Source organism: Athene cunicularia (genome assembly GCF_003259725.1).
Source record: "Athene cunicularia isolate RWA chromosome 7 unlocalized genomic scaffold, athCun1 chr7_part2, whole genome shotgun sequence".
Classification (NCBI taxonomy): Eukaryota; Metazoa; Chordata; class Aves; order Strigiformes; family Strigidae; genus Athene; species Athene cunicularia.
In genome coordinates this window covers 1584489-1610207 of record NW_020799108.1, presented here as the reverse complement: position 1 = coordinate 1610207, position 25719 = coordinate 1584489, and the positions used below count along the sequence as shown (strand labels likewise).

Below are 25719 nucleotides of genomic sequence, written 5' to 3'. Positions count from 1 at the left end.
CCCCCCCCCCTCATAAGCAGGGATAACATGACACTTCAAGCAGTGCTTCTTGTAGTAAGGCGTAACATATTCAAGTCACAAGATTTCTAGAGGCGATTCACAATGCCACGTACAAAGTCAGGGCCTCAGCAAGCTAGTCAAAGACACCTATTCAATTCTCCAATGAAAACTATTGTGTAGTAAACAGCCAAAAAAACCCAATATCCTGTAAGCCAGCCTATTAACGTGGGATATCACTCTCCCTTGCCAGTCAGAAAAGCTGGGGAGAAGTGGGGAACATCAGCCTTTTCTTCTCCATCATTTTCTACTCTTTCAATTGTTACTCTGCTCCATGTGCCTTTACAATGCCCACTCTCCAGCCCACATTTATTCAAGTGAATTTAACAAAATTAAACATTTAAATTAAGAAAGTTTTTTAAATCTGCAAAATTTAATCTCACGGATGAAGATTTCTATGTTCCTTGAGCAGAACAAGGGGCACCACAGAACTGCAGTTTTTGGAAACAGAAAACAACTTAAAGCTGAAAACCAGAATTTGTCTGAACAACAAGACAGCAGTAACTAGCTCCTTCCATGCTGTACCTGTCTACAGGGTAGGCTCCTTATCAGCTCTTGTGTTTTTTCCTCACTAGTCCTCCTCAAGAGGGTGCTAAATCCCATAGTGTTTGTTAATGATTCTCCTAAAACTCTACTCAAAATATGCTTTCCCGTACATCTAGATATATAAATACTCCTCACACGTCCCTCTTCCCACTACAGGGTGAAGAGAACAAATTGCAGTATTTTCAAACTATTTATATAATATTTTCATATTTTTTTGTATTTTCATATTTTTTCTCAAAGCTAAGAGCCCTTAATCAAATATTCTGCCCATAAAACAGAATTGGATATATGCTATCTAAATTTAAAAGAAATAGACCTTTATTTATGTCACTGTTTCTGGATCAAATTCTGATACTGCAAATAACTTGATTTCCTCATGCACAGAGCTAAGCCTGACTTTAATTTTTGATATTTATGTGTGTTAATGATCAGGGAAGAAACAAGCAGACAGGTACACAAAGGTATTTATTAAAAGCTGGTTTTGTCCTCCTCTCCAAGAACTAGCATCTAAAAGAGCATCTGGTATTTTACACAGAAGACAACTAATGGACATGCAACTTGCCCAAACAGTATTCTGTTTGTGGAGCACCAACAAAGTCTAAACCATTAATACTAAATCTCGTTGGCAGTTGAGCTGACAAAATTGTAAATTTGAATTCTACAGTAAAAAGTCAGATCTGAACTGTCAGTGGTGTGAGACTAAAAAAATTAACTGATTAACCAAAAGACCATAAGGACCCAGTGTGTTAGGTTAAGAAAACAAAACAGAAAAGGAAACCCCAAAATACAGGACAATTTTGCTATGATAGAATCACGGAATCATCTAGGTTGGAAAAGACCTTGAAGATCATCCAGTCCAACCATTAACCCAACTACACCATATCCCTCAGCGGTATGTCAAATGTTTAAGCAGGTTTAGACAGAGAACTTTACATTTTAAGCTCCAGTACTAATACAGCAGTAGTGCTGTGATTAGAAAAACAAAGTTAAACAAAGATGACTTGCACAGCCTGTAAGAATCAGATATCCCAATGTATCCAACAATAAGGAAAAATATTAGACAGCGTATAGCAGAGAAAGAATAAGATATAACACTTTAGTGAGTATTTGGTGTTTTCTCTGAAGTGAGGCTTTTGGACTGTGAGATCAGTCCTGCCAACCCCAAACCAAAGTAAATAAGGTAACTAGATTAATTTATCTCTTTAAAAAAGTGTTATATTCTTGTGATATTTTAACTCCACACCTTGTTTTCTGCTGAACTTAGTCTGCAATTCAGTAACATTTTTTTATATGAGTAACATCAAAGTCACAAGTGTTAACTCTAATCTTAATCTAATTCAGAGATTAAAAATGCAAGAAAACCATGACAGAATCTCCTAGAGATGATAAAATGCTTTCCATACACAGATTATGAAGAGTAGTCAGCTACCACAAAATATCTTAATGAATTACCTGTGACATTATGAGCAATAGCCCTCGTAAATTCTCAATAAATGCAATGTAATACTACTCCAGCTACACAGCATTAACCCATTACTTCTCATTACAAAAACATGCTGTATCTGCTAAATGTCACTTGCATTATGATAAACAACTTCCACATTCCAAAGGTTAGGTGAACGTATACAGCCACTGGTCATATTTACACCAGGTTCTGCTTCTTCAGTATGCATTTACCTTGACATCCCAGTTCACTACTTTGTTTCCAGTTAGTCTTCCATGTAAAAGATTTGAAGACAGGTCAAGACAAATTGGGTTTCTGCAGGCCTGTTAAACAGATAAAGAGGCTACAGTTTAATTTAGGAAACAAGCTACAGATCCTTGAAGACATAAGTTTTCCAAATGATGCTAATATGTTTCAGGAAGTTTGTGACATTATGTTGAAATTAAAATGTTTTAACAATTTGGAACCGCTGAAACATCATATATGTTATCTTAGATCTGACATTCACAATTGTACAAGATGTGTCCTTTTGCCAAACAGAACAAAACCTACTATCTCTGTACAAGATTAAAGTTTAAGAAAACTCTCGCTGTTCTTTATCTTCCCATAATAAGCATGTAAAGATGGCATGCTCACCTGTTCTATAAAACAGCAAAGCAAAAAAAAAAGACCATCTAGAATGTATTCAGAAATCACTGCTCACTAATCAAAAAGAAATCATGTACTGTTTCATACCTTTGGCGTATAATGAAGCAGCACCTTACCGGGGAGATCTCCAACTTCAGCCTCTTGAGACTTCCATGGAGTTAAACAGTTTGGACCTGTTAAGAGAAATTATATATAAATTATGTACAAAAATAATGTATTTACATATTTAAGAGTCCACAGGATATTGAAATTGACCTTCACAAATTTTATACTACTTTGTTGCAACAACAAATAGAACACCTATTTGAGATATGCTTTGTGACTTAAATCACTCATTCCATAGAGTCTGCTTAAAAAGAAATAAATTCCTGATAAAAAGCTAAACTATACAAAGAAGGGGTTTATTTATACCTTCAAACAGCTTTAATGTTTTTGTCTTTACAAATACCCATCTCATATTTGTCACCAATCTCTCTGTCATCAAGCCCAAAATATCCAGAAAATGAGTAATCTTCAAGGTAGTTTTGTTTAGTAATACCAAATATTTCCTTTAAATGATGGAAGTCTTTTTACACTAATCTTTGACAACCTCAAATTATTATGGAACCTAGTACCTTACACCTTGAACTTTAAGACATAGCTTACCAGATTTATTTTTTTTTAATGACCTCTTAATTATTAATTGATTCTTGTGGAACAAGCCTCAAGCATAAATCACCTTTAAGTGGCCTATCAAAACAAGGGCAATATTTTGAAGAGTCTCAAACTTAAAGTCACATGTAGGCAAACAATAGCAAAAATTAAGAACTTACAAGTGAAAAAACTACCTAACAGTTTGATTATGGCAGGTCCATACATATGATAAACAGACGAGCTCATGCAAGCATAACATTTAAAATAAGACTTATAATACTTATTATTCCATTTTAAGCTTATTTGTTATAAGGCACTCTCACTTTGTCAGCTCTGCAATTCTTCCAGATTGTAACTTTTTTCATTATGTGTAGAGCAAAGCTCAGTGGGTCTCATCCCTAACTCATCCCCTTTATTCCACTAAAACCAGTACAATCACTGCTTACCTGCTAAATATAATGCTTTCACCTGAGGAGGTTGCAGTGCTTCATGAAAGATAATAACTGATCCAAGTTGGCCCTCCAAAGATGTTGGACACCCCCATTCACTGTCCTGAGTCCCTGCTGAGATCATCTTGGTGATGAGCTCTGGTTTTCCAAGCATCCCACCCCAACTTCCTGTCGAGAGAATGCCCCCCAGTGATGTCCGGTGGGGCATAATAGGGGAGGAAAAAGGTGGATCTGGTATCTGAGATGGAGGAGGAGTTGTTGTTCTTTGACCAGCTGAGCCAATGCAGCAAGAAATAAATGCCTGGAGAGTCACGCATGGAAGAAAGAAAACAAAACATACTGTAAATCTAACCTCCTTTTTTTCACAGTTTACAAAGCAGATCTGAAGACTATCTCTGGCAAACCTGAACTAAATAAATTAAGCCAAGAGCAGCCAGTTCTGGCATGACCTGGAAAAGAAGCAATCCAGCACAAGAAGCCAAAAAACCACCTGTACTTTCCACAACAGCAGAGTGCCCTTCCTGCAATTAAGAGCAATTTGGTCACCTCAACTGTTGCATGACCTCTGGCAGGAGCGCAGAGAGGAAGGATGGTGCTCCAAATACTCTGGTAACCGCTCCTCTTCTGGATTATAATTCAAAATACTAGCCCAGCATATCTGCTAACTGCACATTTCTTGTATCAGTATCAGTTATTCCATTCAAATAGATGCTGTCATCAGAAGCTTCCTTGCTCTGCTTTCAAATATCTTGATATTTATAGTGCTTATTCTACAGATGGGCTAAAATCCAGAGTTTTATCTCACAATGGAAGTTATATTTACTCTCATTTTTTAAGCATTATACTGACTTACAAAAGAGGGAAGAATATTCAGTATTGTAGCCCAGTTAAAATGGATTTGTTCCACAAAAAGAATGGATAATGCTTACAAAGAAAACTAAACATGACATGTACTCATTTCAACGGCCGCTGTGGTTTTTTAAAGGCTAAACGTGTACACATTTGAAATGGTTAGAATAACTGCGTGTAAACTAATTACCCAGCTAACAAAGCAGGTATAAGATTAGCATATTAAGGGAACATACAGAAAATACAAGTAAAAAAATTACTGCTGAAAACAGTAGGGAATATTCCTCACTGAGTACTGTCACACCAATCCTACTAGCAGAGCTGTGATTTATTATGATTTATTCATAAATAATATCAATATGCTCAGGTAATTATTTTGAGGTAATGAGGTAAATAAATATTCAAGATAATGAAGTGGGGTTTTGTTTCATTTTTAAACCAAGATGACTAAACAAGCATTAATTAATGGTTAGTTATACTCCAAATTGATACTCTGGACACTGTCCAAAGTTGAACAGAAGCTTATTAGCAATAGGCTAAGCTATCTTAAACTCTTACACAATTTCTAAATTAAAAAAGCTAACTATGTTCTCATTTTCTACAAGAGCTCATCACAACAGGGGTATAGCTCAGAAGGTGAACTTACTTCATTCATGGCAGGGAATCGAAGTGGGGCAGAGACCTTCTGTTGTCCATTGACGTAGATGTACACAAGGCTCTGACCAAAGGGCCTCTTTCCAGGCATGTGAACAATAGTTATGTTGTGCTGGTTAAGCAATATAAATAATTAAGTCATTATTAAAAAGCAGTGAAATGACAGCATGAAAATATTTAACTTCCTCTCTACTAATCTGGTGAGAAAATCACTTAAGAAAATAAATCCAAAGCATCAACAAGAAGACCACATATCAGCTGCTTCCACTTTTAAGTAGTTCACACGCAAACAGGTTTTTGAAGGGAAAGAGATACAGCTCTTTCACAATAATTTCTGTCTTTAAATATGGGAATAGAAAAAGGCAAAGTGGAAACACAGCAGCACATTTGATTCGTTCACACAGCACCATAGACACCTATGCTTGTTCAAATTTAATATTAAAAAAAAAAAAAAATCTAAGTACAGTGTTGTAAACAGTTTATCAATAAGAAATGCCTAACATAGGCATAATTTAGCTCAATCTACCACTAATCTACATGAAAATTGCTTGCATTATTTGAGATTAGATCTGTTCTTATGCAATGAATTATTTAAACATGAGAAAATAGACCATTTGTAAAACAACAAAAAAAACCCCAACTTTGACTTCTGAGCTAACAGTACTATTTTAAACAAAGTGTTTTTCAGTATCAAATCTTACCCAGAGAGAGTCAAAAAAACAATGGTCAGGCAGCATCACTGTTGCATATTCTCTCTTTGTGCAAACTGCAACCACCAATACCCCAGAGCATGTAATAAATGCTTCAAAACCCATACCACTTCCTGTAAAAAAGCTACAGAAAAAGACAACAAAGCAAACAATCAAGGACTTCACCAAAACTATTGGAAATCATCTACCGTTCATTCATTAAGGAGAGAACCAACTTAAGCCATTTGTCACTCATCCAGTATTTACTATTGCCCCTGGTAAAGTTGCCAGTGTTGCATGCAGATTCCTGACATTACTGTTACAATTAGTAGACATGTTTTCTCCATTTACCTTCTTTCACATCATAGTGTTGTATAAAGAGATTTTATTTATTTTAAAGATCGATACAGCACATGGTATAGCTCTTCTAGAAAACGCAGAAAGTTCAGTCGTTAATTTTATATACAAATCTACATTAAAACTGTGTGACGAGGAAATAAGTATCACCCATGATTTATTTTTATTTCTGATCATCTATCAGCAGGAACCTTACCTTAGTGCAAAATGTAAATGTAGTCATTCTTATTTCACTCATATAATGAAGAAAATCATCTGTAAGCAGCTATCTATAAATAAGCCCTGCAAGCACAGGTTTGCCTTGAGAAACCTTTCATTTTTTTAAATACTTGAATACAAAAAATTATATACACATTGTGAACAGCTATCAAAACCTGCCGCATACCCTTAGGTACCATTATTCCAAGTGAATGCATTAATTGCTATCAAATGCCTGCATCTATCAAGGTAACACATAAAGACACACAAAGAATGAATATTATAGACAATTTCAATAGACATAAGCTTTCTTACAATTAAACACTGTAAAACATAGCAGCTAGACCAATTTTAATAATTTTAATTCAGTTGTGTGCTTAACATTTCAAGCTGAAATTGGAATTTTAAGTTTCCTCTTTTTTGTATTAATTTCAATACACTACTGTTTTAGCTTACCAGAACTAGAATAATGTCGTCAAAATTGTATGTAACATGATAGAAAACCAGTCAGTTATTGATATAATATCAACACATTGAAATACAATCACAGCTTTACTTTGCAGTGCAATTCCACCCCAGTTTTCCAGAACTAGTCTACTTAAGATCTTTAGTGGGACACACTGACAAACTCTGGAAACAGTCTTGGGGCAGTTTATCAGATGGCACCCTTCATCAGGCCTGTGCTATACAAATAGACAAGGCAGCTGCAGAAATCCAAGGGGTTTCCACCTGCTACCATGATTATTAATAAACAAAAGTAACACTCTAAGACACAAAGGTTTGGAAAATACTGTTACAACTAAAATTGCATTCGTTAACATTTTCCCTGAAACTGCAGTGCAGTAACATGCACTGAAGGAAGCGAGAGATTCTTCAACTAGTATTCCCCCATTCTGCATTTTGTTTGATGATGAACGTACCCAGAAAGTTAAATTATACTAAAACCCATCCGTATCAATGTCTATTTAAACAAATCAAGGTGTTCTTTTCATTGTGTTCTCATACAGAAAACAGATTTTATTACCTTTACAAGAAACAGTGGGAAGGCTGCTCTATTTTGGGGTTGGTTTGGGGTTTTTTTTATGTTGTTTTGTTTGTTTAAGCTATGAACCTTAACACAATTTGGAGTTATGGATATTGAAACTGTAGACAAGAAAGCATTATAACTGAGTAACTACATGCTTATTTCTGTAACACAGCCTGGCTCTGGTGAGAGATGAAACTGCTCCCTTTTACAAACTAAGCACTATATATTGCATTCTCTGAAGATAAGCAGAAGTACCACATGTCAGAGGGTACAATATGGCACAGGGAACAGATGACTTAGATTTGTACTGTTGAAGTAGTTATAGTAACTATACCTATAGAGTTGCTTCCTCTTGCCACTTTTGCCATTCGCGCTAGGGTCCACCCGGTCCTGGTCAAGGCAGAGCCAAGCGTTGAAAGAAAATGCAGAGCCTGGCCACTTATGAATTGATGGAACAGCAATTCCAGCCATGCTGTGACACAAGTTGAAATACTGCAAGGCACTAGCCATGCCCTGCTTTCGGGCCATTGCTAGAATGGCTCGCATCACTGGAACAACGTAAGGGTGAGCTCGTTTTGGTTCCTCAGTCCTCAGGAGCCGTATTAGCTGAAGCAGTTCTTCTGAGCCCATTGACTGGCTCCCCAAAGAGCCCAGAAGGGCAATCAGGTTCTCTGCACAAGTACAATGGAGCGCAGAATGGGAATTTAGTGTCTCAATGATACGGATGACCATGTTCGCATTGACACACGTGGCACGACTCTGTCTGTTAATACAGCAGATTCGCCTCAACCAATTTGAGATGAAAATCTGCAGGTCATGTGATTCTAGTTCTGGAAGCCACTGGATAAGCAGCAACAAGGGCTGGACATTACTAATGCCTAGTATCCCAACAGCCATGTGGTCACCTTCAACAGCCTGAAAAACAGCAGAGAACTCAGACATGAAGTTTAACAAAATATGGCTAGAAGTACTGTTGAAAAGATGTAAGCATTTTAGCATTCAAAGCAAGCACCTCTCACCATATTCATGAGTTCTTCCAGCAATTCCCGTGAGGGCTGACCCAAGGATTTTAGTACCTCATATATGTGTGCATAACCAATCCTCTCCTTGAAGACCTCCTGAGGATAAAAATCCCAGTCTCAGTAACAAATAAAAGACAAAAATTGCTTGTCTACTGCAGCAGGTTCTAATTTAACACAATATTAAGACACAAAATAATTAGAAATCAAGCATAATGTTTTTTGGGCTAGAAATCTCTTTTTGATAATACATCCATTGTGCTATCTCTAGCATGCTGCAGTTGAGAAGGTTCTCACTGCAGCATGCAGATAAACAAATAAAAGATCAAAGTTATATTTTAGTAATTACCTATACAAGAATATAATTGCTTTTGTATAAGTCAAAATGTTAATTCTATCACAAAATACTAATAGCTTAATTTTTAAATGCAAACTGTAGCATGAAATTATTACATTGAGAATTAGAAGTATTCAGATATTAATTTCTGAGTGAAAGATTTTCCAAGACCAGCTTGATTAAAAACCACCCATCCTAAACACTTCAAAAATTACAAAAATGTTTCAAGGAATTTTTTCTGAAAACTAATTGATTTTACATGAAGAAGAAAACATAATCAAGCAGAAAAATACAAACAATAGCATCCATTTATGGTTTAGTTAGTAAACAGCTAACACATCATATAGAATGGATACTCTTTCCCCAGCTGTACTGCACTTTTTTTTTTAAGGATGACTCTGTCAGCAGAAGTGAGATGATTGCTTAGGTAAATACGGAAAGAAAAAAAACATATACTGCAGTGGAAGTATAATTGAAAAATTTACTGATCCTTTGTGAATCACAGTCAGTCCCCATGTCCAACAAAACTCTTCTGAGGCTTTCCAGAGTCAGTGGAGAAATAAGAACTCTGAGTAATGCTCTGGAGGAGCATAAGTCACCCTGTTGTTTCTCACTTAGACTGTATCGCAAGTAGCAACCAAATCAGATGACTCCCACTCTTCCTTTAGTCTCCACTGTGCAGCCTCATCTCTTTCTCCATACCAAGACTAGGAAATCATTCAACCATGGGGTGAATCAAATTAAGTCAGCAATCTAAGCATAAATACATTATTTTTCTGTGGGCTTAGCTTCCAGTCAGATTCACAAACTAACCACAACCTATGCATTTATCAAATCACAAGAATAACTACTAAGGAGGGGCAGAGGAAGAGCAAGACCACCATTTGGACAGCAATATTGTCCTGGGTCAGCTTAATGACAATCATAAAACTACAACACAAAAACTTCTGTCTGAAAATTTCTGCAAATACCCATTAATTCTACACCACATATTCATGGGAGAAGTAATGATGTACTTCCTTTACAAAGGCTCCAACACTCTGATCTTCCAGTTTTGACACAAAGATGGCTCAGTGTCCAGCCACTAGACACATATAAAGGGATATGGGATGCTAATCAGCTACTCCTATCCGGCACGAATCCATGACCACAATCTGCTCATCTTCCTGAGCAAGATTCATCAAGGTATTGTGATAAAAACACTAACTGGAAACAGACCTTTGCATATATACTGTTGTTACCTTAGCAGCTGGAGACTTGTGCATTACTGCTGTGAGGGCTTGAATGGTTGACACTGCCAAGCAGTCCAGGTGTCCCTGAAACACCTGAAAGTAACAGGTAGAGAAGTTATATACAAATGCACAAAGACAGTTCAACTCTGAAATCTGTAGTGTCCTCCTGCCAGGAGGGAATCCAGGAGTTTGCTAACATGCTTCAAAAATCATTTCCCCACCAGTCAAGATTTCATAACCCCAAGGCCTACAAGGAATTACGTAAGAGTAGACAGCTAGCCACACACTTCAAGAGGAAAGAAGCATTCACAACACACATTGCACTTCAAATACTCCGATGGACAAACAGGTTTTCCTCATGCGGCTAATGGACAACCTCAAGAGGGAGGGAGGAAAACAAATTAGGAAACCTCTCGCCATACATGTGTGTGTGTGCTGCTGGACAATCAGGCACCTGCAGTTCATGTAAACGGTTTTCTTTTCTATCCAAGTCCCTACAGGCCAATGCAACATACACACAAATTGTGAAATGTCACACCAGCACAGTAAGGTGGCTGCCTCACTCATAGCTTCATTGCATTGATCAACATCTCTTTTTCCAATTTAAGTCATCTTTTGAGTTGTTTGTTGTTGGTTTTTTTTCTATAATTCTTATTGATATTGATATTTCTATGGTGGTTTTAGGGACAAAAATGTTGGAGTACTATATCGCATCCATCAGTAAACCTAGTTAGCAAAACTGTGCAAACAAACATACTCTGTTTTGTTATCTCTGAAATATTATATGCATATCAGACATATTTTGAAAATGAAATGTCAAGCATCAGAAGGCAGTGCAAGATGTGAACATACATTTACATGTGGTTAGAATGTTGCACTAAAAAAGTTTCTAAAAAAGCCAGAGCTATTAGTTAGAATCACAATTTGTAGATAACCATACCTTGTATTTAGCATTTCTTTACATTTTAATCAGAACAAATCATTCTACTATAAAATACAAGAACAATTTGCATTTGAAACTTTCCACAATATTTTGGGAAAATTAAAGCAACAGGCTATTCCTACCTCCCTGATTCAGCCTGTCCATTGTTTTGTGAACACTTGTTCTTGATGACAAGCAAAGAATCAGAACATCAAATACAACCATTGAGATTCACAAACAAGGCCCCAGAATCCAAAACACCACAGTGCTGAGACAAAGAAGCAAAAAAGAGAAAAGGGGGGAGGGGAGGGGAGGGGGGGGAGAAATCACCACCAGGTTGAGAGAATTTATTTGGATTCCATTCATGTACTTCACCTTTTCCTTAAAAGAACCATAACTGAGGCTCAATCTATTCTAAATATCTGCATTTTGAAGCAGATTAATAAAACTGAGGTGGAATTCAATACGTTATTCAGGAAGATTATTTTCCAGGGACAGGAAATACTGATATGTGCAGCAACACAAGATCATCTTGCTGCAGAAGGCTTATAGAGGATGGTTAAGGTGAAGCACAGGAATCAGTTTTCCTGTGATTGTGTCTTGACTTCAACCGAAGAAAAATACAGGTTAGGTAGGTACCTGGTCCTCATTCATTTCTGTCAGTAATTTGTTGGCAAGGTCTTTCTCACTCTTGTCTGCCACTTTATTGTTAGCATTTAAAAACAGCTGTTAGAAACAGAGACAAGAATAATGGAAATAATTGCATTAGTTACCTGCAGCCAAACCTGTGAAGGCTGCCTTGGATTTGAAAAAAAAAAAAAAAAAAAAAAAAAAAAAGAGTTCTCACACTGGTGAGACACAATCCTCTATTAATACTAGTCTTCTGTTAATTCTTAGGATACTGAAGATTACGCTGTATTTTTGCTAAATAGTAATTGCTTTTTTTCCCCCCACCATAACTAAATGAAAATATGTAATCACTGAGACAAGAAAACAGATTTATCTGGAATTTATACTGGTCACTGGCTTAGAAAGTGTGATTTCATTCACAATATGCAATATGACAGGAGGTTTTCAAAAATTTATTTATAAAGAAATAAAGACAAGAGTGGGGCATTAGCAAAGAAATGGATAGAGATGTTTCACCATTTTCTACTTATGTTTCATCCTAGGTGAAGGCTGAAGATACCTAGACAGAATATTTTAATCTTCCAACAGCAACATCAGCAGAATTTCGAAGGCACATAATCTTTAGGACAGGAAGAAGGGTAAAATATCTCTTCCATCCTCCTAAGATTCAGACAGATTGTAAACAGCTTTAAATCAAACATACATCTATACTGCATCTTTGGCTAAGAAAATGCTCTCCGTACAGTAGTTAGATACCTAGTAAGTTTCCGAATTTGAATTTTAAAGCTCACCCAAATATCTTCATAATTGACTGTAGTAACTTTGTGTGCAAAGTTTAGCTGCAACCTATTTAGGACTAAAATTTATCTTATGTTTTTAGATTCTATTAAAGTGTTTAAAAAATCCCTCACCAAAATGTTTTAAAAGTCCCCTCAAAAAAAAAAAAAAAAAAAGGGGAACAACACTTTCCTTTAGTGAATAAAAACTAAGCATTTCTCTTTTTTTCCCCTCATACGTTTTGTTCCATTATCTGTTAGGCAATCTCTCTGAAGAGGAACAACCTGAGATATCAACTTCCATAAATTAGGGCAAACAGAAGGACAACACTCAAGATACTGGTTTGACTTACATAGGTGTGAAGGCACGTAGTTAGAAACACAAGTCATTTTGAAAGGTACATCAGAGTCAAGAGCACTTAACACTACAGAATAACTATAATATGCCTTAGAGGATTATAACATTAACAAGTGGAAAGAACACTAAACAGAAGCAAATGCAGACATGAAAATAAACCATCAAATTTTTCATATGGGTTACTTAAATGCTGATAATACCTGTAAAATGGATTTTTATTACAATGTCCATATGGTTTTAATTCTTCTATTTACAAGCTGTTCTGAATTTTTTTTTGTTTAACCAGGTATACTGCTAGAGGTCATTGCGCTTTGCTCAAAGTCTGACCTCTAGGAGGTTTAATAGATGAGACAAGATTCAGGACCAACAAAGCAGCTTGTTAAATGACATTACAGAATAAACACCTCCTTGCACCTCTAAAGTACAGGCCCTCTTTTCAGATGTCACATGCAAAAAGAAACCTTGAGATCATCAAAACTTAACCAAGCAGTTTTGAAAAGCTTTTGTGCAGATCTGTAACCCTAGAGCATAATTAAAGGAAGACAATTTTCCCATAAGCTTTAAAATCAGAAAACATGAAAAAAAATTTATATCTAGAAAACTGTTGAACTGCAAGTGACTTGGAAGTATGACTAGAAGCATGGCCTTGAATACCTCAAGTTCTTTAGGATATCTATAGCAGAAATAGTGCTGTGAATTTTCTTTACTCTTCCTTTCCATGAAAATTCCTTTCACTCCATATTTGCTGAAGGTCCAGTAGCTTCCTTAGATTCAGGTATGTATATGGACTCTCCTGCTATCTGCAGAGCTGCTTTACACAGCTTGCTGGTGAATCCAGTAGCAAGGTTTTTGTAAGTAAAGAAAAAACATCTAGAAATAGGGTCTCCACCCCCAGCTAATTAGGAGAAATCCTAATTCCACAGATAAATTAATCTTTGCTATTTAGCTTTGAAAAAGAATGGAGATGCAGTACATTGGAAAACACAAATATATAACACCTTCCCAGCTTCTACCCTGGCCCCACTACTCATCCTTGGGGGTATTTGGACTGTGAAAGGTTAAAAAAGCCCTACTATGTAGCAAACTGGCAGTATGGATATTCAACCAACCACACTAATATGTGAGACTGCATCACAGGAAAAAATGCCTCAAAAAAGCGTAACTTATGCCATACGTACAGGCAGAAAATAAATAAAAGGAGCAAACTGCAGAAATGGAGTAGCAGTTCCTGCTTGCTTAAATTCCACAGTTGTTTACAAGAAAGCCAGAACATAGCTAGAGTCTCCATAAACAGGTAAACATCACACTGCTTGATGATTTAAGAAGAAACTAAAGAAATTTCTTATAGAGTACAAGGTCAGTACAAAAATAGGCACAGATTCCCAGAGGAGGGGAATGGAAAGGTCAAGCAATGTATTTCAGGAGATAAACTACAAACACTATTCAAAACACTTCAGGTCAGCTGGCATTCTCCCGCTAATTATAACTACATTTAAGACATAATCCAAACACATTTATTTTTAAAATATTACTGTACTGAAATATGTTCTAATCCAAAATCTAAATGGATTTGAATCAAATTGCATACTGTAGCTAGCATTAGATTATCTAGCATTAGAAATATCTCAAAATAGCTAGGCTACCAACATATCACACAAAAGATAAGTAAAATATTCCACAGAGTTACATCATTATTTATGTTCTTTTGCACAGGGGAAAATGAAATCTAGAAAGCCATCAATGGAAGACACTAGCTTGGAAATTATGACCATCTAGGACTGAGATGAAAACACAACATCTATGTAAACACTAAATCTTATGTGGAAGGAAAAGAACAATCAAAGAACAGCTTGAGCTCATGTTTTATGTCAGCTACACAAGACTCAAATATTTTGAAACACTTAAAGGCACACCAGCAAGGTTTGGTTTTTTTTAAATGGAAAAATATGCCTCTCAAATTAGAATTCAGACCTCCATCTGGCAGCAGTTTTAAGTGACTTCGTAGCAATCCAGTGACAGAATATAAAAATTAAACCAAACAAAAAAGGCGGTGGTGGGGGAATTGATCCCAGTTACAATCTTAACAGATTTTAAGAGACTGAGCAGGGTCTGTAAAGGCATTTTGCTGAAGACTCAAGTAAGCATTAATTGCTTTAACCAAGACAGACAAGAAACACCTCTACTTCATTGGAATGAAAAAAAATATTTTAGAGCAACTTGGATCTTTCAGATCTTTCATGGCATTAGTGGCTCTAGCCGACCCAAAGTTTTACTTCCAGTATGTAAACACTATAAAATTGCAACTAATTCAGAAGGACGATATAAAGTTAATTAATATACCTGCAATATTACAAGAGACGTTCATTATTAAATATATGCTGAGAAGGGAAAATTTACCTTGCAGTTCTGCAACAGTCGAATGAGATGCTCAAAGCAGTTACTGTTAAGGAAAATTGCCTGCAGAACAGGCCTATCTGTGCAGTCTAACATGTCTGTGATGGTATCTATAAAATTAAAACAGAACTGGCATCAAAGACAAAACAATTCCCAAATCCATCAAGCATTTTTTCTGCACATTACATAAAAAACATGGGGAAAAAGGTATACAACAAACTATGTGTTGAGAATTCTTTGATCAAGAATGATGTGCGTTTTAAGCACAGAGCAGTAGGCCTAAAGCTAAACATTTTGATGTTGTAAAAACGATCACATAACCTACTATATCTGAAGAAAAATTCAGCTACTGAGTATCTTTGATTGCTTTGGGGGTCTGTTTAAAGTCAGTGGCATTTGTAAGTACATAAGCAGCATGTCTTTTATTTAAAGCACACAAATGCTTCCTCATCAAGCAATTACTCCGCATTCTACAGCAGCCTTACACTGTAAGCATTCTTCCTTGCCTCAGTACTATTCCTCAGTTTTCTTGAAAGTTTGGGAAAAGAAATACCTTTATTTATATTTCCCATTCTGAACATCAGAGCGGAAAAAACTCCAAATCCTGAATTCTTATGCAGTGACTTTAATGCAACTGTTTCAGACCATCACTTCTGGCCAACATTTACAATAATGCCATTTGAAAAGCAGACTATCACAAAACAGCCACCACATGGGTATTTTATTACAGGCCCATCAAATTCTGCAATTAAGGTGCTGATGGCTGTTAGCTGCTCCCTAGCAAAAGGCGGGTTTTTTAATAGACTGGCAGTCCGTGAACCTTGACACTCTGGTTAAATGGTAGCAATCCGATACAGTTTCTTCTGGGTTTTTTGTATTGAATGATTAAACAAGAATACATCTAAAGTAACGTCAATAAAGAAATGTTTGAAATTTTTCAGTTGCTTAGCCAAGTGAACATTTTTTTGTAGAACATTCAGTTATATTACTATCAGGGTTCAATCATTACTTGCTTCAGACTTAATATCAAGAGATATTTAAAGGAACTGCACAATGGGATACTCACTCAGCATTTGGATCTGTAGTGCTATGAACCTGCTCTCCCACTTCCTGCATCGCCTTGGATTAGGTAAAGCTGAATGGTCTGAATTAAGCAACTTGAAATAGTTCTCCAATATTGTACTCGTCTCCACTTGTCGCTGGTCAGAACTGCTGGTTAGAAGGATATGGACAACTTCTGTCAGGCACTTCAGAGTCAGCTCTGCCTTCCTGCTCACTTCCTCAGGGCTCCCATCATCCCAGTTGTCACAGTCTGCTAAAACACGCATCAAGACTTCCATGGTGGCAGGAGATACTGCTTGAAGAGCATTCCGCTGAAACCCATGGGGGAAAAGAAGTGATTAAGGAAAAAAGACTAAATTCAACAAAATCAAACCTCTTTAAACCAGCAGTTTCTATCTGAATTATCTGAATCATGCAACAAGTATTACATCTGTTAATTTCCTGTAATTGTTAAATAAATATGAAACATTCTACTTGGATCATATTGATGGCCACAGATAAAATGCATCCCATCTTTTCACTTAACTAGGCTTTCTTTTTCAAAGAGAATGCTTATAGGGAAAAGGAAATATAATTTAAATGCATATTACAAAATTTTTATAAGGTAGCCTTGATAGACTGCTAATCCTAGGTAAACCTCTACTTGAATTTTCATTTTAGATCGTAAGATTCATGACACTTAAACATTTTTGAAAACAACATAATAATTAGAAAACATTTGTCTGGGCCCTGAGCCCGGCCTTGTTGAGACCTTTCAGGAGCCTTACCAGGGACTCCCTGACTTCTCTAGGGAGCTGCATTCAAGCTGTGGCTCTCAACCTTTTACCTACCTGAGCGACACTGTAGCCATGCCTATGCCTGGCCATGTACTGTCTCGAACCTGACCCACAGACCTGACTGCCCAGCTTGACCTTAGGCCTGACGCAGTCACATGGGCCTGGACCCTTGACTGGCCCTAGTTACCATCACCAGACCAAATCCCCACACTGATATGCTGACCAGACTTCCTGGCTTAATCTCAGGCTTCATCACTACAGAGCTGTCTAGCGATCTGGGCTGGTAGATCCTAGTTACTACCACCAGACGTGCTCTGATCACCTCGTATAGTGAGACTGCACCTTTTGTCAGTGAGGTCAGCTGCCTCTGTCTGCCTGATCATCAGTCTCAGCTTGCCTTCCCTGGTGGAGCAGTGCCTGGCTTTCCTGCTTCCGACATTTAAAAATGCTCTCTCTTCTGAATCATCAGAATTAACATTTGCTTGTGACCAGACTAAGTAACACATTATAGAAGCGAGCCAAGACAATGGATGTTGACTGCTTGAAAGCATGACCTAGCTTTTAGCATTTAGATACTATGGCACAGAATGACCTTCATAAGACAAACAAATTATTCTCATTTATGGGGATTGGAGTATTTATAGGCCTTAAATAATGAACGGGCATTTGGAGCTTCAGCAGCTGAAAAGAACTTGGAACATCCTTACCTGACCACCAGCCACAATAGCTCCAAAGAGATGCAGCAAGCAACATTTTAGGCTTTCCTTGAGATGTTCACTTTCTTGAAAGCATTCTGATTGGAGTAAATAAAAAGAAGGAGGATTCCTTACTTTGGTCATATAAATTATATAAAGTTTTTCCTCTCAAAAAAACCCACCAAACAGAAGAAGTAAAGAAAGCTCATGCTTCTCATCATGCAAATTTAAAAAAAAAAAAAAAAAAAATCATCTATATCATCTCCACTTTCTTTTACATAAATCAGACACAAACACATCAATTCCATCATCATAAATGTAACATGACAAGACCACATTGATCAGGAATTCACAGGGCCAGACCTTCAGCCTGCATAAATCTTTTCATGCAGGCTGGCAGAACCATAAACAACTGTCAGTCTGATCCATAATGTTAAATGAGCCCATTTTGTCCATACTGAAGAGAAATAAAAGGACATGGTAATGTGCAAGCCATTAGCAAGCATGACAAAGGTTAGAGCAATTTTGGCAGAGAAAGTCTAATGGCATATGCAGTCCCTGAGCTTGCTCCCTTTAAGCCAGACTTCCCAGGGAAGCCTGTGCAGGTCTGTAACCTTTCTAGAAGTAGTGTCTTTAAAAGACAATTATCCTGCATCTCATGCCATATCTGATACAAATTATAAACAGACTCAAGAAATCTTCTTAGCAATACATATAACCTGGACACCGTCGCTATAGCAATAACACTAAACTTAAAGTAGCTGCAACAAACTACAAAAGATTATTTTATTTGGAATTAACCATCTTAAAACTTCCCATAACTTTATGAGATATAACCGATAATGACTTGAGTTTGTAAAAACTGAGATTTTAAACAAACAATAGAAACTGAAATTTAAAGAATTTTATATTCATTAAAATAGTAATGTAACCTTTAAGACAATTACCAACCATTGGCCAGTAAGATTTCTGACTATATACTGAATGTATAAGCCTCTTTTAAAAGATAACTGCACGGCTGTTTTTTAAATCTGGTCTTCAACAAAAACAAAACTTCAGTGATCAAACTGTTAGTCTGCTAGTTCCAACAATCCCTTGACTTGCAGCCTCTAAATCTTTTGGGGAACCTCAGACAAATTCAAAAGAGCAGTACCTAGCAGATTGTGAATAAATCATTGGCTGGGTAGACCAAAAAAGCCTCAAATTAGTGCTGTCATGACAGAACGTCTAAAGCACATACTCGGCAACTTCTTGTTCTGTCTTTCCTGCCAGTTGGCCAACCAACAGATAAGTATCTGCCAGCTAATTAGTAATTTCTGAACTTGCAGATGACATTCCTCAGTAGCAGCCTGTAGAGTGTGTTTCCAGTGCTCTGGCACAAAGATAGTAGCATTTTACTGGCATCAGCCTATTTTACATACAGAGAGGGAATCTCAAGGAACAGTAGTATGTGACCAAAACCTAGAGAAACCAAATTCATAAATGCTACCAATCTAGAAATAGAACCTTTCATTTTTATTTTCAATTAAAGCTGCATTAACAAATTACAGCAAAAAGGGCTGATTTCACTCATACTCCCATCCCTCCAGCATATTCTTTCTGCTTCAATTCTGTTGGCACTTGCACTTTGGTGTGCTAAACTGGCAAACTATCTGGGCATCCCATCTTCCTAAGATTTAAGCACAGGACATGGGCACATTAAGTCCTCCTTTTCCACACAGCCAATCTGTAATGGTAAGAACACATGAATTCCAAGGTAGCCATCACGATATTTAATGACTTAACCAGAGACAAAACAGAGCAGTTTCCCAAACTGCAGTCCAAGGAACATTTGCTGGTTGGATGGCACAAAGTTTCCTTCTTTCTAGATGTTAAATAATATTAAGAGACAAAATGCATAAACACTTTCCTAGGATTATTTTGTCATGATAACTCACATGCAAGTTGCTACAGGGATCTTATGTGCAATCACTATATGTACCCTAATAAATGGGAAAGTTAGCAATTCACAGAACCAATTCTATTAAACCATGAATGAATGTCTGAAAAACCCCAGGCTTTCAAAGATGAGTAAGAATGGCAAGATGGTGATGGTCAGAGCAAAAAACAAGCAAACAAAGCAACCCACTTCAGCCTCAGAAACCAAGGGGCTTTTACATTCTTAGGGGAAAGGAATTTGGAATCCTCCAAAGATAATTTTTTTAAACATGCTGTTGATAATACTTACGGTAAAAGAAAGGGACAAACTCAACAGTGAGGGAAGCTGGTTTATACTTCTGTCTGCTCCTTTCAACTGTACTAAGGAAGCGTCTGCAATTACATTAGAAAAGATACACCAAAGAAATTAGGTATGATACCTTTGATTATGACTGACTTACTAATTTATGACTTCATAATAGAAAACACTGCCAAAAATCAGAAGTTATCTTTTGCCTACAGGATCAAAAAAATAGTAAAGTAGTATTTCATCCTGAAACAATGAACCACAGCTAATCCCATATTTACTGTTCTGCTCCTAGAAACACCTTAATTTTTTACAATATGGTATAATTTAAAGAAAAAAAAAAAAGCGCCAGCAATCTGTTATTTAGTCTTTACTTACTGTAACCAAGCTCCCAGCTAGACTGCCAAATTTCTTAACCATGCAATTTGAAATGGACACAAAATGTTATTATGGGTTCACTGGGGTGGGGGGACCCACCATCAAATTAGAGGGATCTAATTCTACTGATACACTTATAAACTTCTTCTCAAACATAAAATATATCTATACTGTGATCTTCAATAACTTCTTTTGCCCTAATTCATCCAGGTCTGCCAACCCCACTCCTTTTGGCTTCCTTGTTCCACCGGTTTAGAAAAATGGGCCAGTTTTTCAAAGGAAAAAGCAATGGGAGGAACCTCATGTTGGTCAGCTACAACCAAACACCTCTTAGTATATCCTCAAATTTAATATTAAAAAGGTATTTAAATCATACCCAGTTTCCAAAAGCATAACACTTTTCTGTGGTGTGATTACATTAATTAATTGACAAATTCTGCACCTTCATCGGTTGTAAATTCACTGATTTTGAGTATGAATACTCTACCTAAAACAGCATGAGATGTGCTGGCATTACCTATGCTGAATCTGAAAACAGCTTACCAGTGTGCTGGCAAGCCATATGTGAGAACTGGTGCCAATTCATGCTCAGTCCTAGAAAAGGGGAATTCTCATGTTGCACAAAAAATACCGGAAGTTATGATCCTTACATGCTACTTAAAACTTTGTGCACAATGATTTAAGCTGTTATTGAGAATACTACCTTTTGTTTCCATAACAGCCTCACGAAGCCTGCAGTCCATGCAGTGTTAGGCATACTGCAGGTGTCAAGCAACAAAGAAACCCCAGCAGCCAAAGTACACAGCTCATGTGATCCTCACTCTGCACAGTCAGACAAATGACTTGCTGCACAAATGCAAGTCATAGAGCTATCACAATATTTGTATGCTGTGGGAATGGACCTGAGGTTTTACAAGACTAGGTAACATGAGATATGATCTCTCTATGCCTTTAGTTATATGCATGCACAGGTCCAGTATTTGATGCATGTCAAAACGGTCTTTATGGAAATAACATTGAGGACCTAAAGGAAAAGCAGCTTTGAATGAAGGCGGCAAGGAGCAAACAACTTCAGCCCTTGTACAGACAGCAGAAAAACACATGAACTATAAAAGACTATATACATTTAACATTATTGTAATTAATTTGGGGCTATTAAGGGAAAACGTGAAAAAGGTCTCACAGAAATTTATAAGAGGTCTCTGAAGTGCCAGTTATAGCAGATAAAGTGAATCATTAGCGGTTTCAAAGAACAGGGCCTGTGTCTAGAATGACAGAAATTAAGCAGCTTAGAAAGCTGATTGTTTGGCTCTAACTCCCACCTTTCAAAAAGCCTAACAAACTCAGCTTTCCACGAAATGGAACAGGAGGTATTAGTACCCTGACAACTTTGGTGGCAATGAAGTTCACCTTCCAGTACACCTGCTTTGTGATGTTAATTTTGGTAGAAAAACGATTTCATTAATACTATTCTGAAGAGTGTTATCTTTGGGAAAAAAAAGAAAAACACAAAACTAAAACACAGTATTAAGGGCTAACAGTTGTAAAAATGCAACAGCAGAATATACATGTAACTACTTTTTAGTTTAGTTTGACATCAGGCAGCAGTAGTTCTGTCAGAAACTTATTTATCTATAAAGTTATAATAAACCACAGTATGTATAATCCTGTCCTAGTTCACACATACCCTGCAATTCGGTGCCTCCAGTTTCGATATGGATCATAGAGACTTTCACAAAAAGCCAATGCATGTCTCACAAATTCTTCTATGGGGGTCTGATCTGCCACTTCTTTTTCTTTTGTTTTGCTTTTTAACTGAGGGAAAAAAAAGAAAGCTGTGGTCAGAAGTTTTCTAGAAGTTGAAAATTAATCTTAATCTTCTCCAGAACAGTTCTGAGCCCACAAACTGTTCCCCACACACTGTTATTGAAAAAGCAGATCATGCAAGCTGGAGCAGTAAGTATCAGATGGCAAAAATAACAGATGAGAATTGTTAACCACATACCTGTTGAATGTATAACGTAGTCATGGTGATAACATGGTTAATGTATGAACACATCCCAATCTCCTCCACATTAGCCAAATTTCTATGAAGACAACATAAAAACCACAGAAATGTACACAGTGTACTATTTGAGGCTAGTTCAAACAATGTTTGTTTTAGTGTCCTATCTATCATCATACAAAAGTATATTGGCATTTCAAACATACTCTCCAAAAGACTGCATGTACTCAAATGTTTGTAACAGTAACAGAGCTCAAGTTTTCTTCAAACAGGAAGGAAAGGAAAGGCCTGGCTGTAGGCCAATTCCATCTGGAATTCGGGGTTTCAGAGGTTAAGCAGATTCCCAGGACACTCTAAATAGAAAGCTCAGAAATGGCATCTGATAACAAAGACAGTAACTTCCACTCCTCCCACATTACTACTGCATACATTTTCAAAAACTTGAGCAAACATATTACCTAGAAGCATTTATTCACTCTAATTCTCCCAGGAGCACAAACATCTAAGATTATTTTAGAACACAAATAAATCAACAACAAAGAAACAGCATGCACGTGTTATTTCTCAGTCTTAAGGACAAGTCACAAGGATCAGATACTGAAGTGATGACATAAGGAGAACTTTTCAGCAATTAAGTAAGACCAGTAACAGTTTGTAATTCATAAACACATTACCACCACTATTCCTGGATACTTTAACACTGCCCAAGAACCCTTTGTACTGTTTCAGTGGTAAGGAGAGCCAAAGGACTCAAAAAAGAGCTGTTCCAAATACTCCTCAGAAAAGGAGAATCCCTATTACATTTTATCACCTTCCTCTCTTAATGCAGCTTACAACAGAAAACTGAAGAAATAGCGAGGAATGGAACCCTAAAAACAGTTTATTCACGTGCCTCAACAGAATTACAGAATAAGGCAAAAGTTTGAGAAGCCAGCTGCATTAATAGTGTAATAAGACAGTTTCCTAAGCTGTTTATGGCATTATAAGCATGTTAAGAATGTGAAACCATTCTTCCTGTACAATTGTCTCTCGAGTTATTTCATATCCAAAACTTAAGTGTGCCTTTTCTTTTAAAAGTATTTCATATACCAGATATACCATATCTTGAATTCCCATAGATAAATCTTATGTAATGTCAAGAAGTTTAGTGTCTAATCCCCTTCTACTCCATTTCTCATGGCAAACATTATTACTAAAATTATTAAACTATTCTCATCTCTCTCTTTTATTCCTTCTTCCTTTATTTTGAAGACTCTGAGAAATGGCATTTCTTCATTTCTATTGGGAAGTGTCAAATTACACTGCATGTGCCATTAGAATCTATATTTATAGGTTGCATCAAGATTTCTGAAATAAAACAATAGCCTTGCAGAGGTAACAATCAGAACAAATACCTGCAAAGTATGATAAAGAATTTCACAAGTAAAAGTGACAGAGCCTGCTGCTGCTCTTCTAGTCCATCTGACATTTTCTGGACGCACTGTAGCAGCTGTAGCCTAAGGACCTGAAGAATGTTATCAGGAAGCAGTGATATTCCTGGAGGAATGTCATCCACCCTAAAGAGAAAAACCACACACAAGATTGTTAATCATTCAAGTGACACGTTACCAATCAATTTATATGTACTCATTCCAATAAGCCTATATAAGAAAGGCTACTGAACTGATGGCTCACACTTTCTAATGAACCACAAGGAAATGCTTGGTGGCAATATGCCAGCTTGAGGTTCCTTTTCCCCAGTAATGAACTGCATTGAGAAAAAGTATTAAGAATTCATTAAGTGGGTTCCTAAATGCTCCTCCATGCAATGATCTGCCTTAACTGCCACACACAAACTGCATGATCTTCAGCAGATAAACGTGTAGCCTGGGAAATCCCTAAATAAGGAAAGAAATGGCCACAATGGAATGAAATTGAAAACTAAACACAAGGAGAACATTTTCAACTTTCTACTGAAGATTAAAAGTGTCCAAATAAATGAGATGTCAATTATTAAGTAGTTATTGAAGCCCAGTTGGTATTCATCCACAGAGAAATTCATAGCTTTCTTACATGAATTGCAAAAACATGTACAAAATAAGATTCAATGTACAAAATAAGATTCAATACAAAAAGAAAGCTGCTCACAATAGTATTAAACAAAGGAAGACTTGAAAAAAAAAAAAAAAAAAAAAAAATAAAAAATCAATCTGACTTTCAGCACACAGATTTTGCATTAAAAGCTGACCCATCCTTATCAGTTTCTGGATATCATTAACCCAGGAAATAAGTTTTTTCTGCCTTCTAATTATTTTTAGGAGACAAAGAGTAACAACTCTACCAAGTTGGCCCTGAAGAACATTACATACTCTTTCCTATTGTTTTTACTAAACTGAAACGTTTTTAAAAACACACCAGTGAGAATCAAAAGAAGAAAAGAAAAAAAAAAAATCACAAATAAAGCCAGTAACTAAGCCAATGCTCCAGGAACAGCCATACAGAATCCCACTTCAGCATCAGTATAGAAATATGTAGATGTGTAGAACATTCTCTGGGATGAAGACTGTTTATCCACTGTTGCACATACTAAAGAGAGTTTGCCTCTGGCATCAGCTGTTTACCCTGATACATTCTCTATGAACACAGGAAAAACAAAGACATAAGCAAGAGCCTTACAGCTTACAAAAGCTTTCAACCATGGCCAAGGCCAGGGGAAAAAATAAAACAAAAAATTCAGCTAACTCAAAAAGACACTAATATTACACTTACATACATACATCTGTGTAAGAATAAGTATCAAAAAGTGTGGAGAAATGCAATGACTGACACTAAACACTGTGATACTGATTATTTGAGGGAAACAAGAAACACTACATTATTTAGCTTCTAAAGCTGAAAAGGAAGGCTGTATAGAAAGGAAAAACAGACCTAACAGTAAAACAACTAGACAGTTATAAGTGACAGCAAGTTCCCATGTCCTAGAAAATAAGTGTTACCTATATGTATACAGAGGACCAAATACTGTTCATTCCCTTGCCTCTTGTGCAATTTGCTTTTCAGATCATGGGATACAGGAATCAAGGGATTCAGAAAGTTTTAACACAAACTTTATAGAGCCTAGGTTCTAAACTGTTAGAAACACCAACCACAAAACTGAGAGGGACTGTTTTTTTTTCCAACACAACTGACAAGAAAGAAATTTTAATTCCTGCGAGCAGCTTCACCCCTCAAGATGCCAGCAGATCCATACCCTCTGGGACTATAAGCACAGCCCCTCATAATCTGATAATTTATTATCTCTGTATTCAGAAGACCATAGTTTCTGACAACTGAAATCATATATCCAGAAGTAATTTCCCTAAAATGGCCAACAAGACTTTT

General features: G+C 36.7%; 1 protein-coding gene across 4 annotated transcripts in view; it reads right to left on the bottom strand.

Moving 5' to 3' along the window:
• NBEAL1 (neurobeachin like 1) overlaps positions 1–25719 on the bottom strand; it is an 88870-nt gene that overhangs the window by 39582 nt on the left and 23569 nt on the right. For 3 of the 4 annotated variants that reach the window (XR_003398854.1, XM_026853237.1, XM_026853236.1), the window contains 16 exons: positions 23754–23915; positions 22360–22441; positions 22042–22169; positions 19980–20062; positions 17765–17850; positions 16286–16592; positions 15223–15329; positions 11701–11787; positions 10149–10232; positions 8571–8669; positions 7886–8466; positions 5982–6114; positions 5273–5392; positions 3775–4078; positions 2783–2868; positions 2281–2370 (listed from right to left, as the gene is read on the bottom strand). Coding sequence is in view for 3 of the 4 variants with exons in the window: in XM_026853237.1 (XP_026709038.1) it covers positions 2281–2370; positions 2783–2868; positions 3775–4078; positions 5273–5392; positions 5982–6114; positions 7886–8466; positions 8571–8669; positions 10149–10232; positions 11701–11787; positions 15223–15329; positions 16286–16592; positions 17765–17850; positions 19980–20062; positions 22042–22169; positions 22360–22441; positions 23754–23915 (2539 nt within the window). In the remaining variant the exon portion in view is untranslated. The remainder of the gene's footprint in view (positions 1–2280; positions 2371–2782; positions 2869–3774; positions 4079–5272; positions 5393–5981; positions 6115–7885; positions 8467–8570; positions 8670–10148; positions 10233–11700; positions 11788–15222; positions 15330–16285; positions 16593–17764; positions 17851–19979; positions 20063–22041; positions 22170–22359; positions 22442–23753; positions 23916–25719) is intronic. The other variant, XM_026853238.1, reaches the window with a different exon arrangement.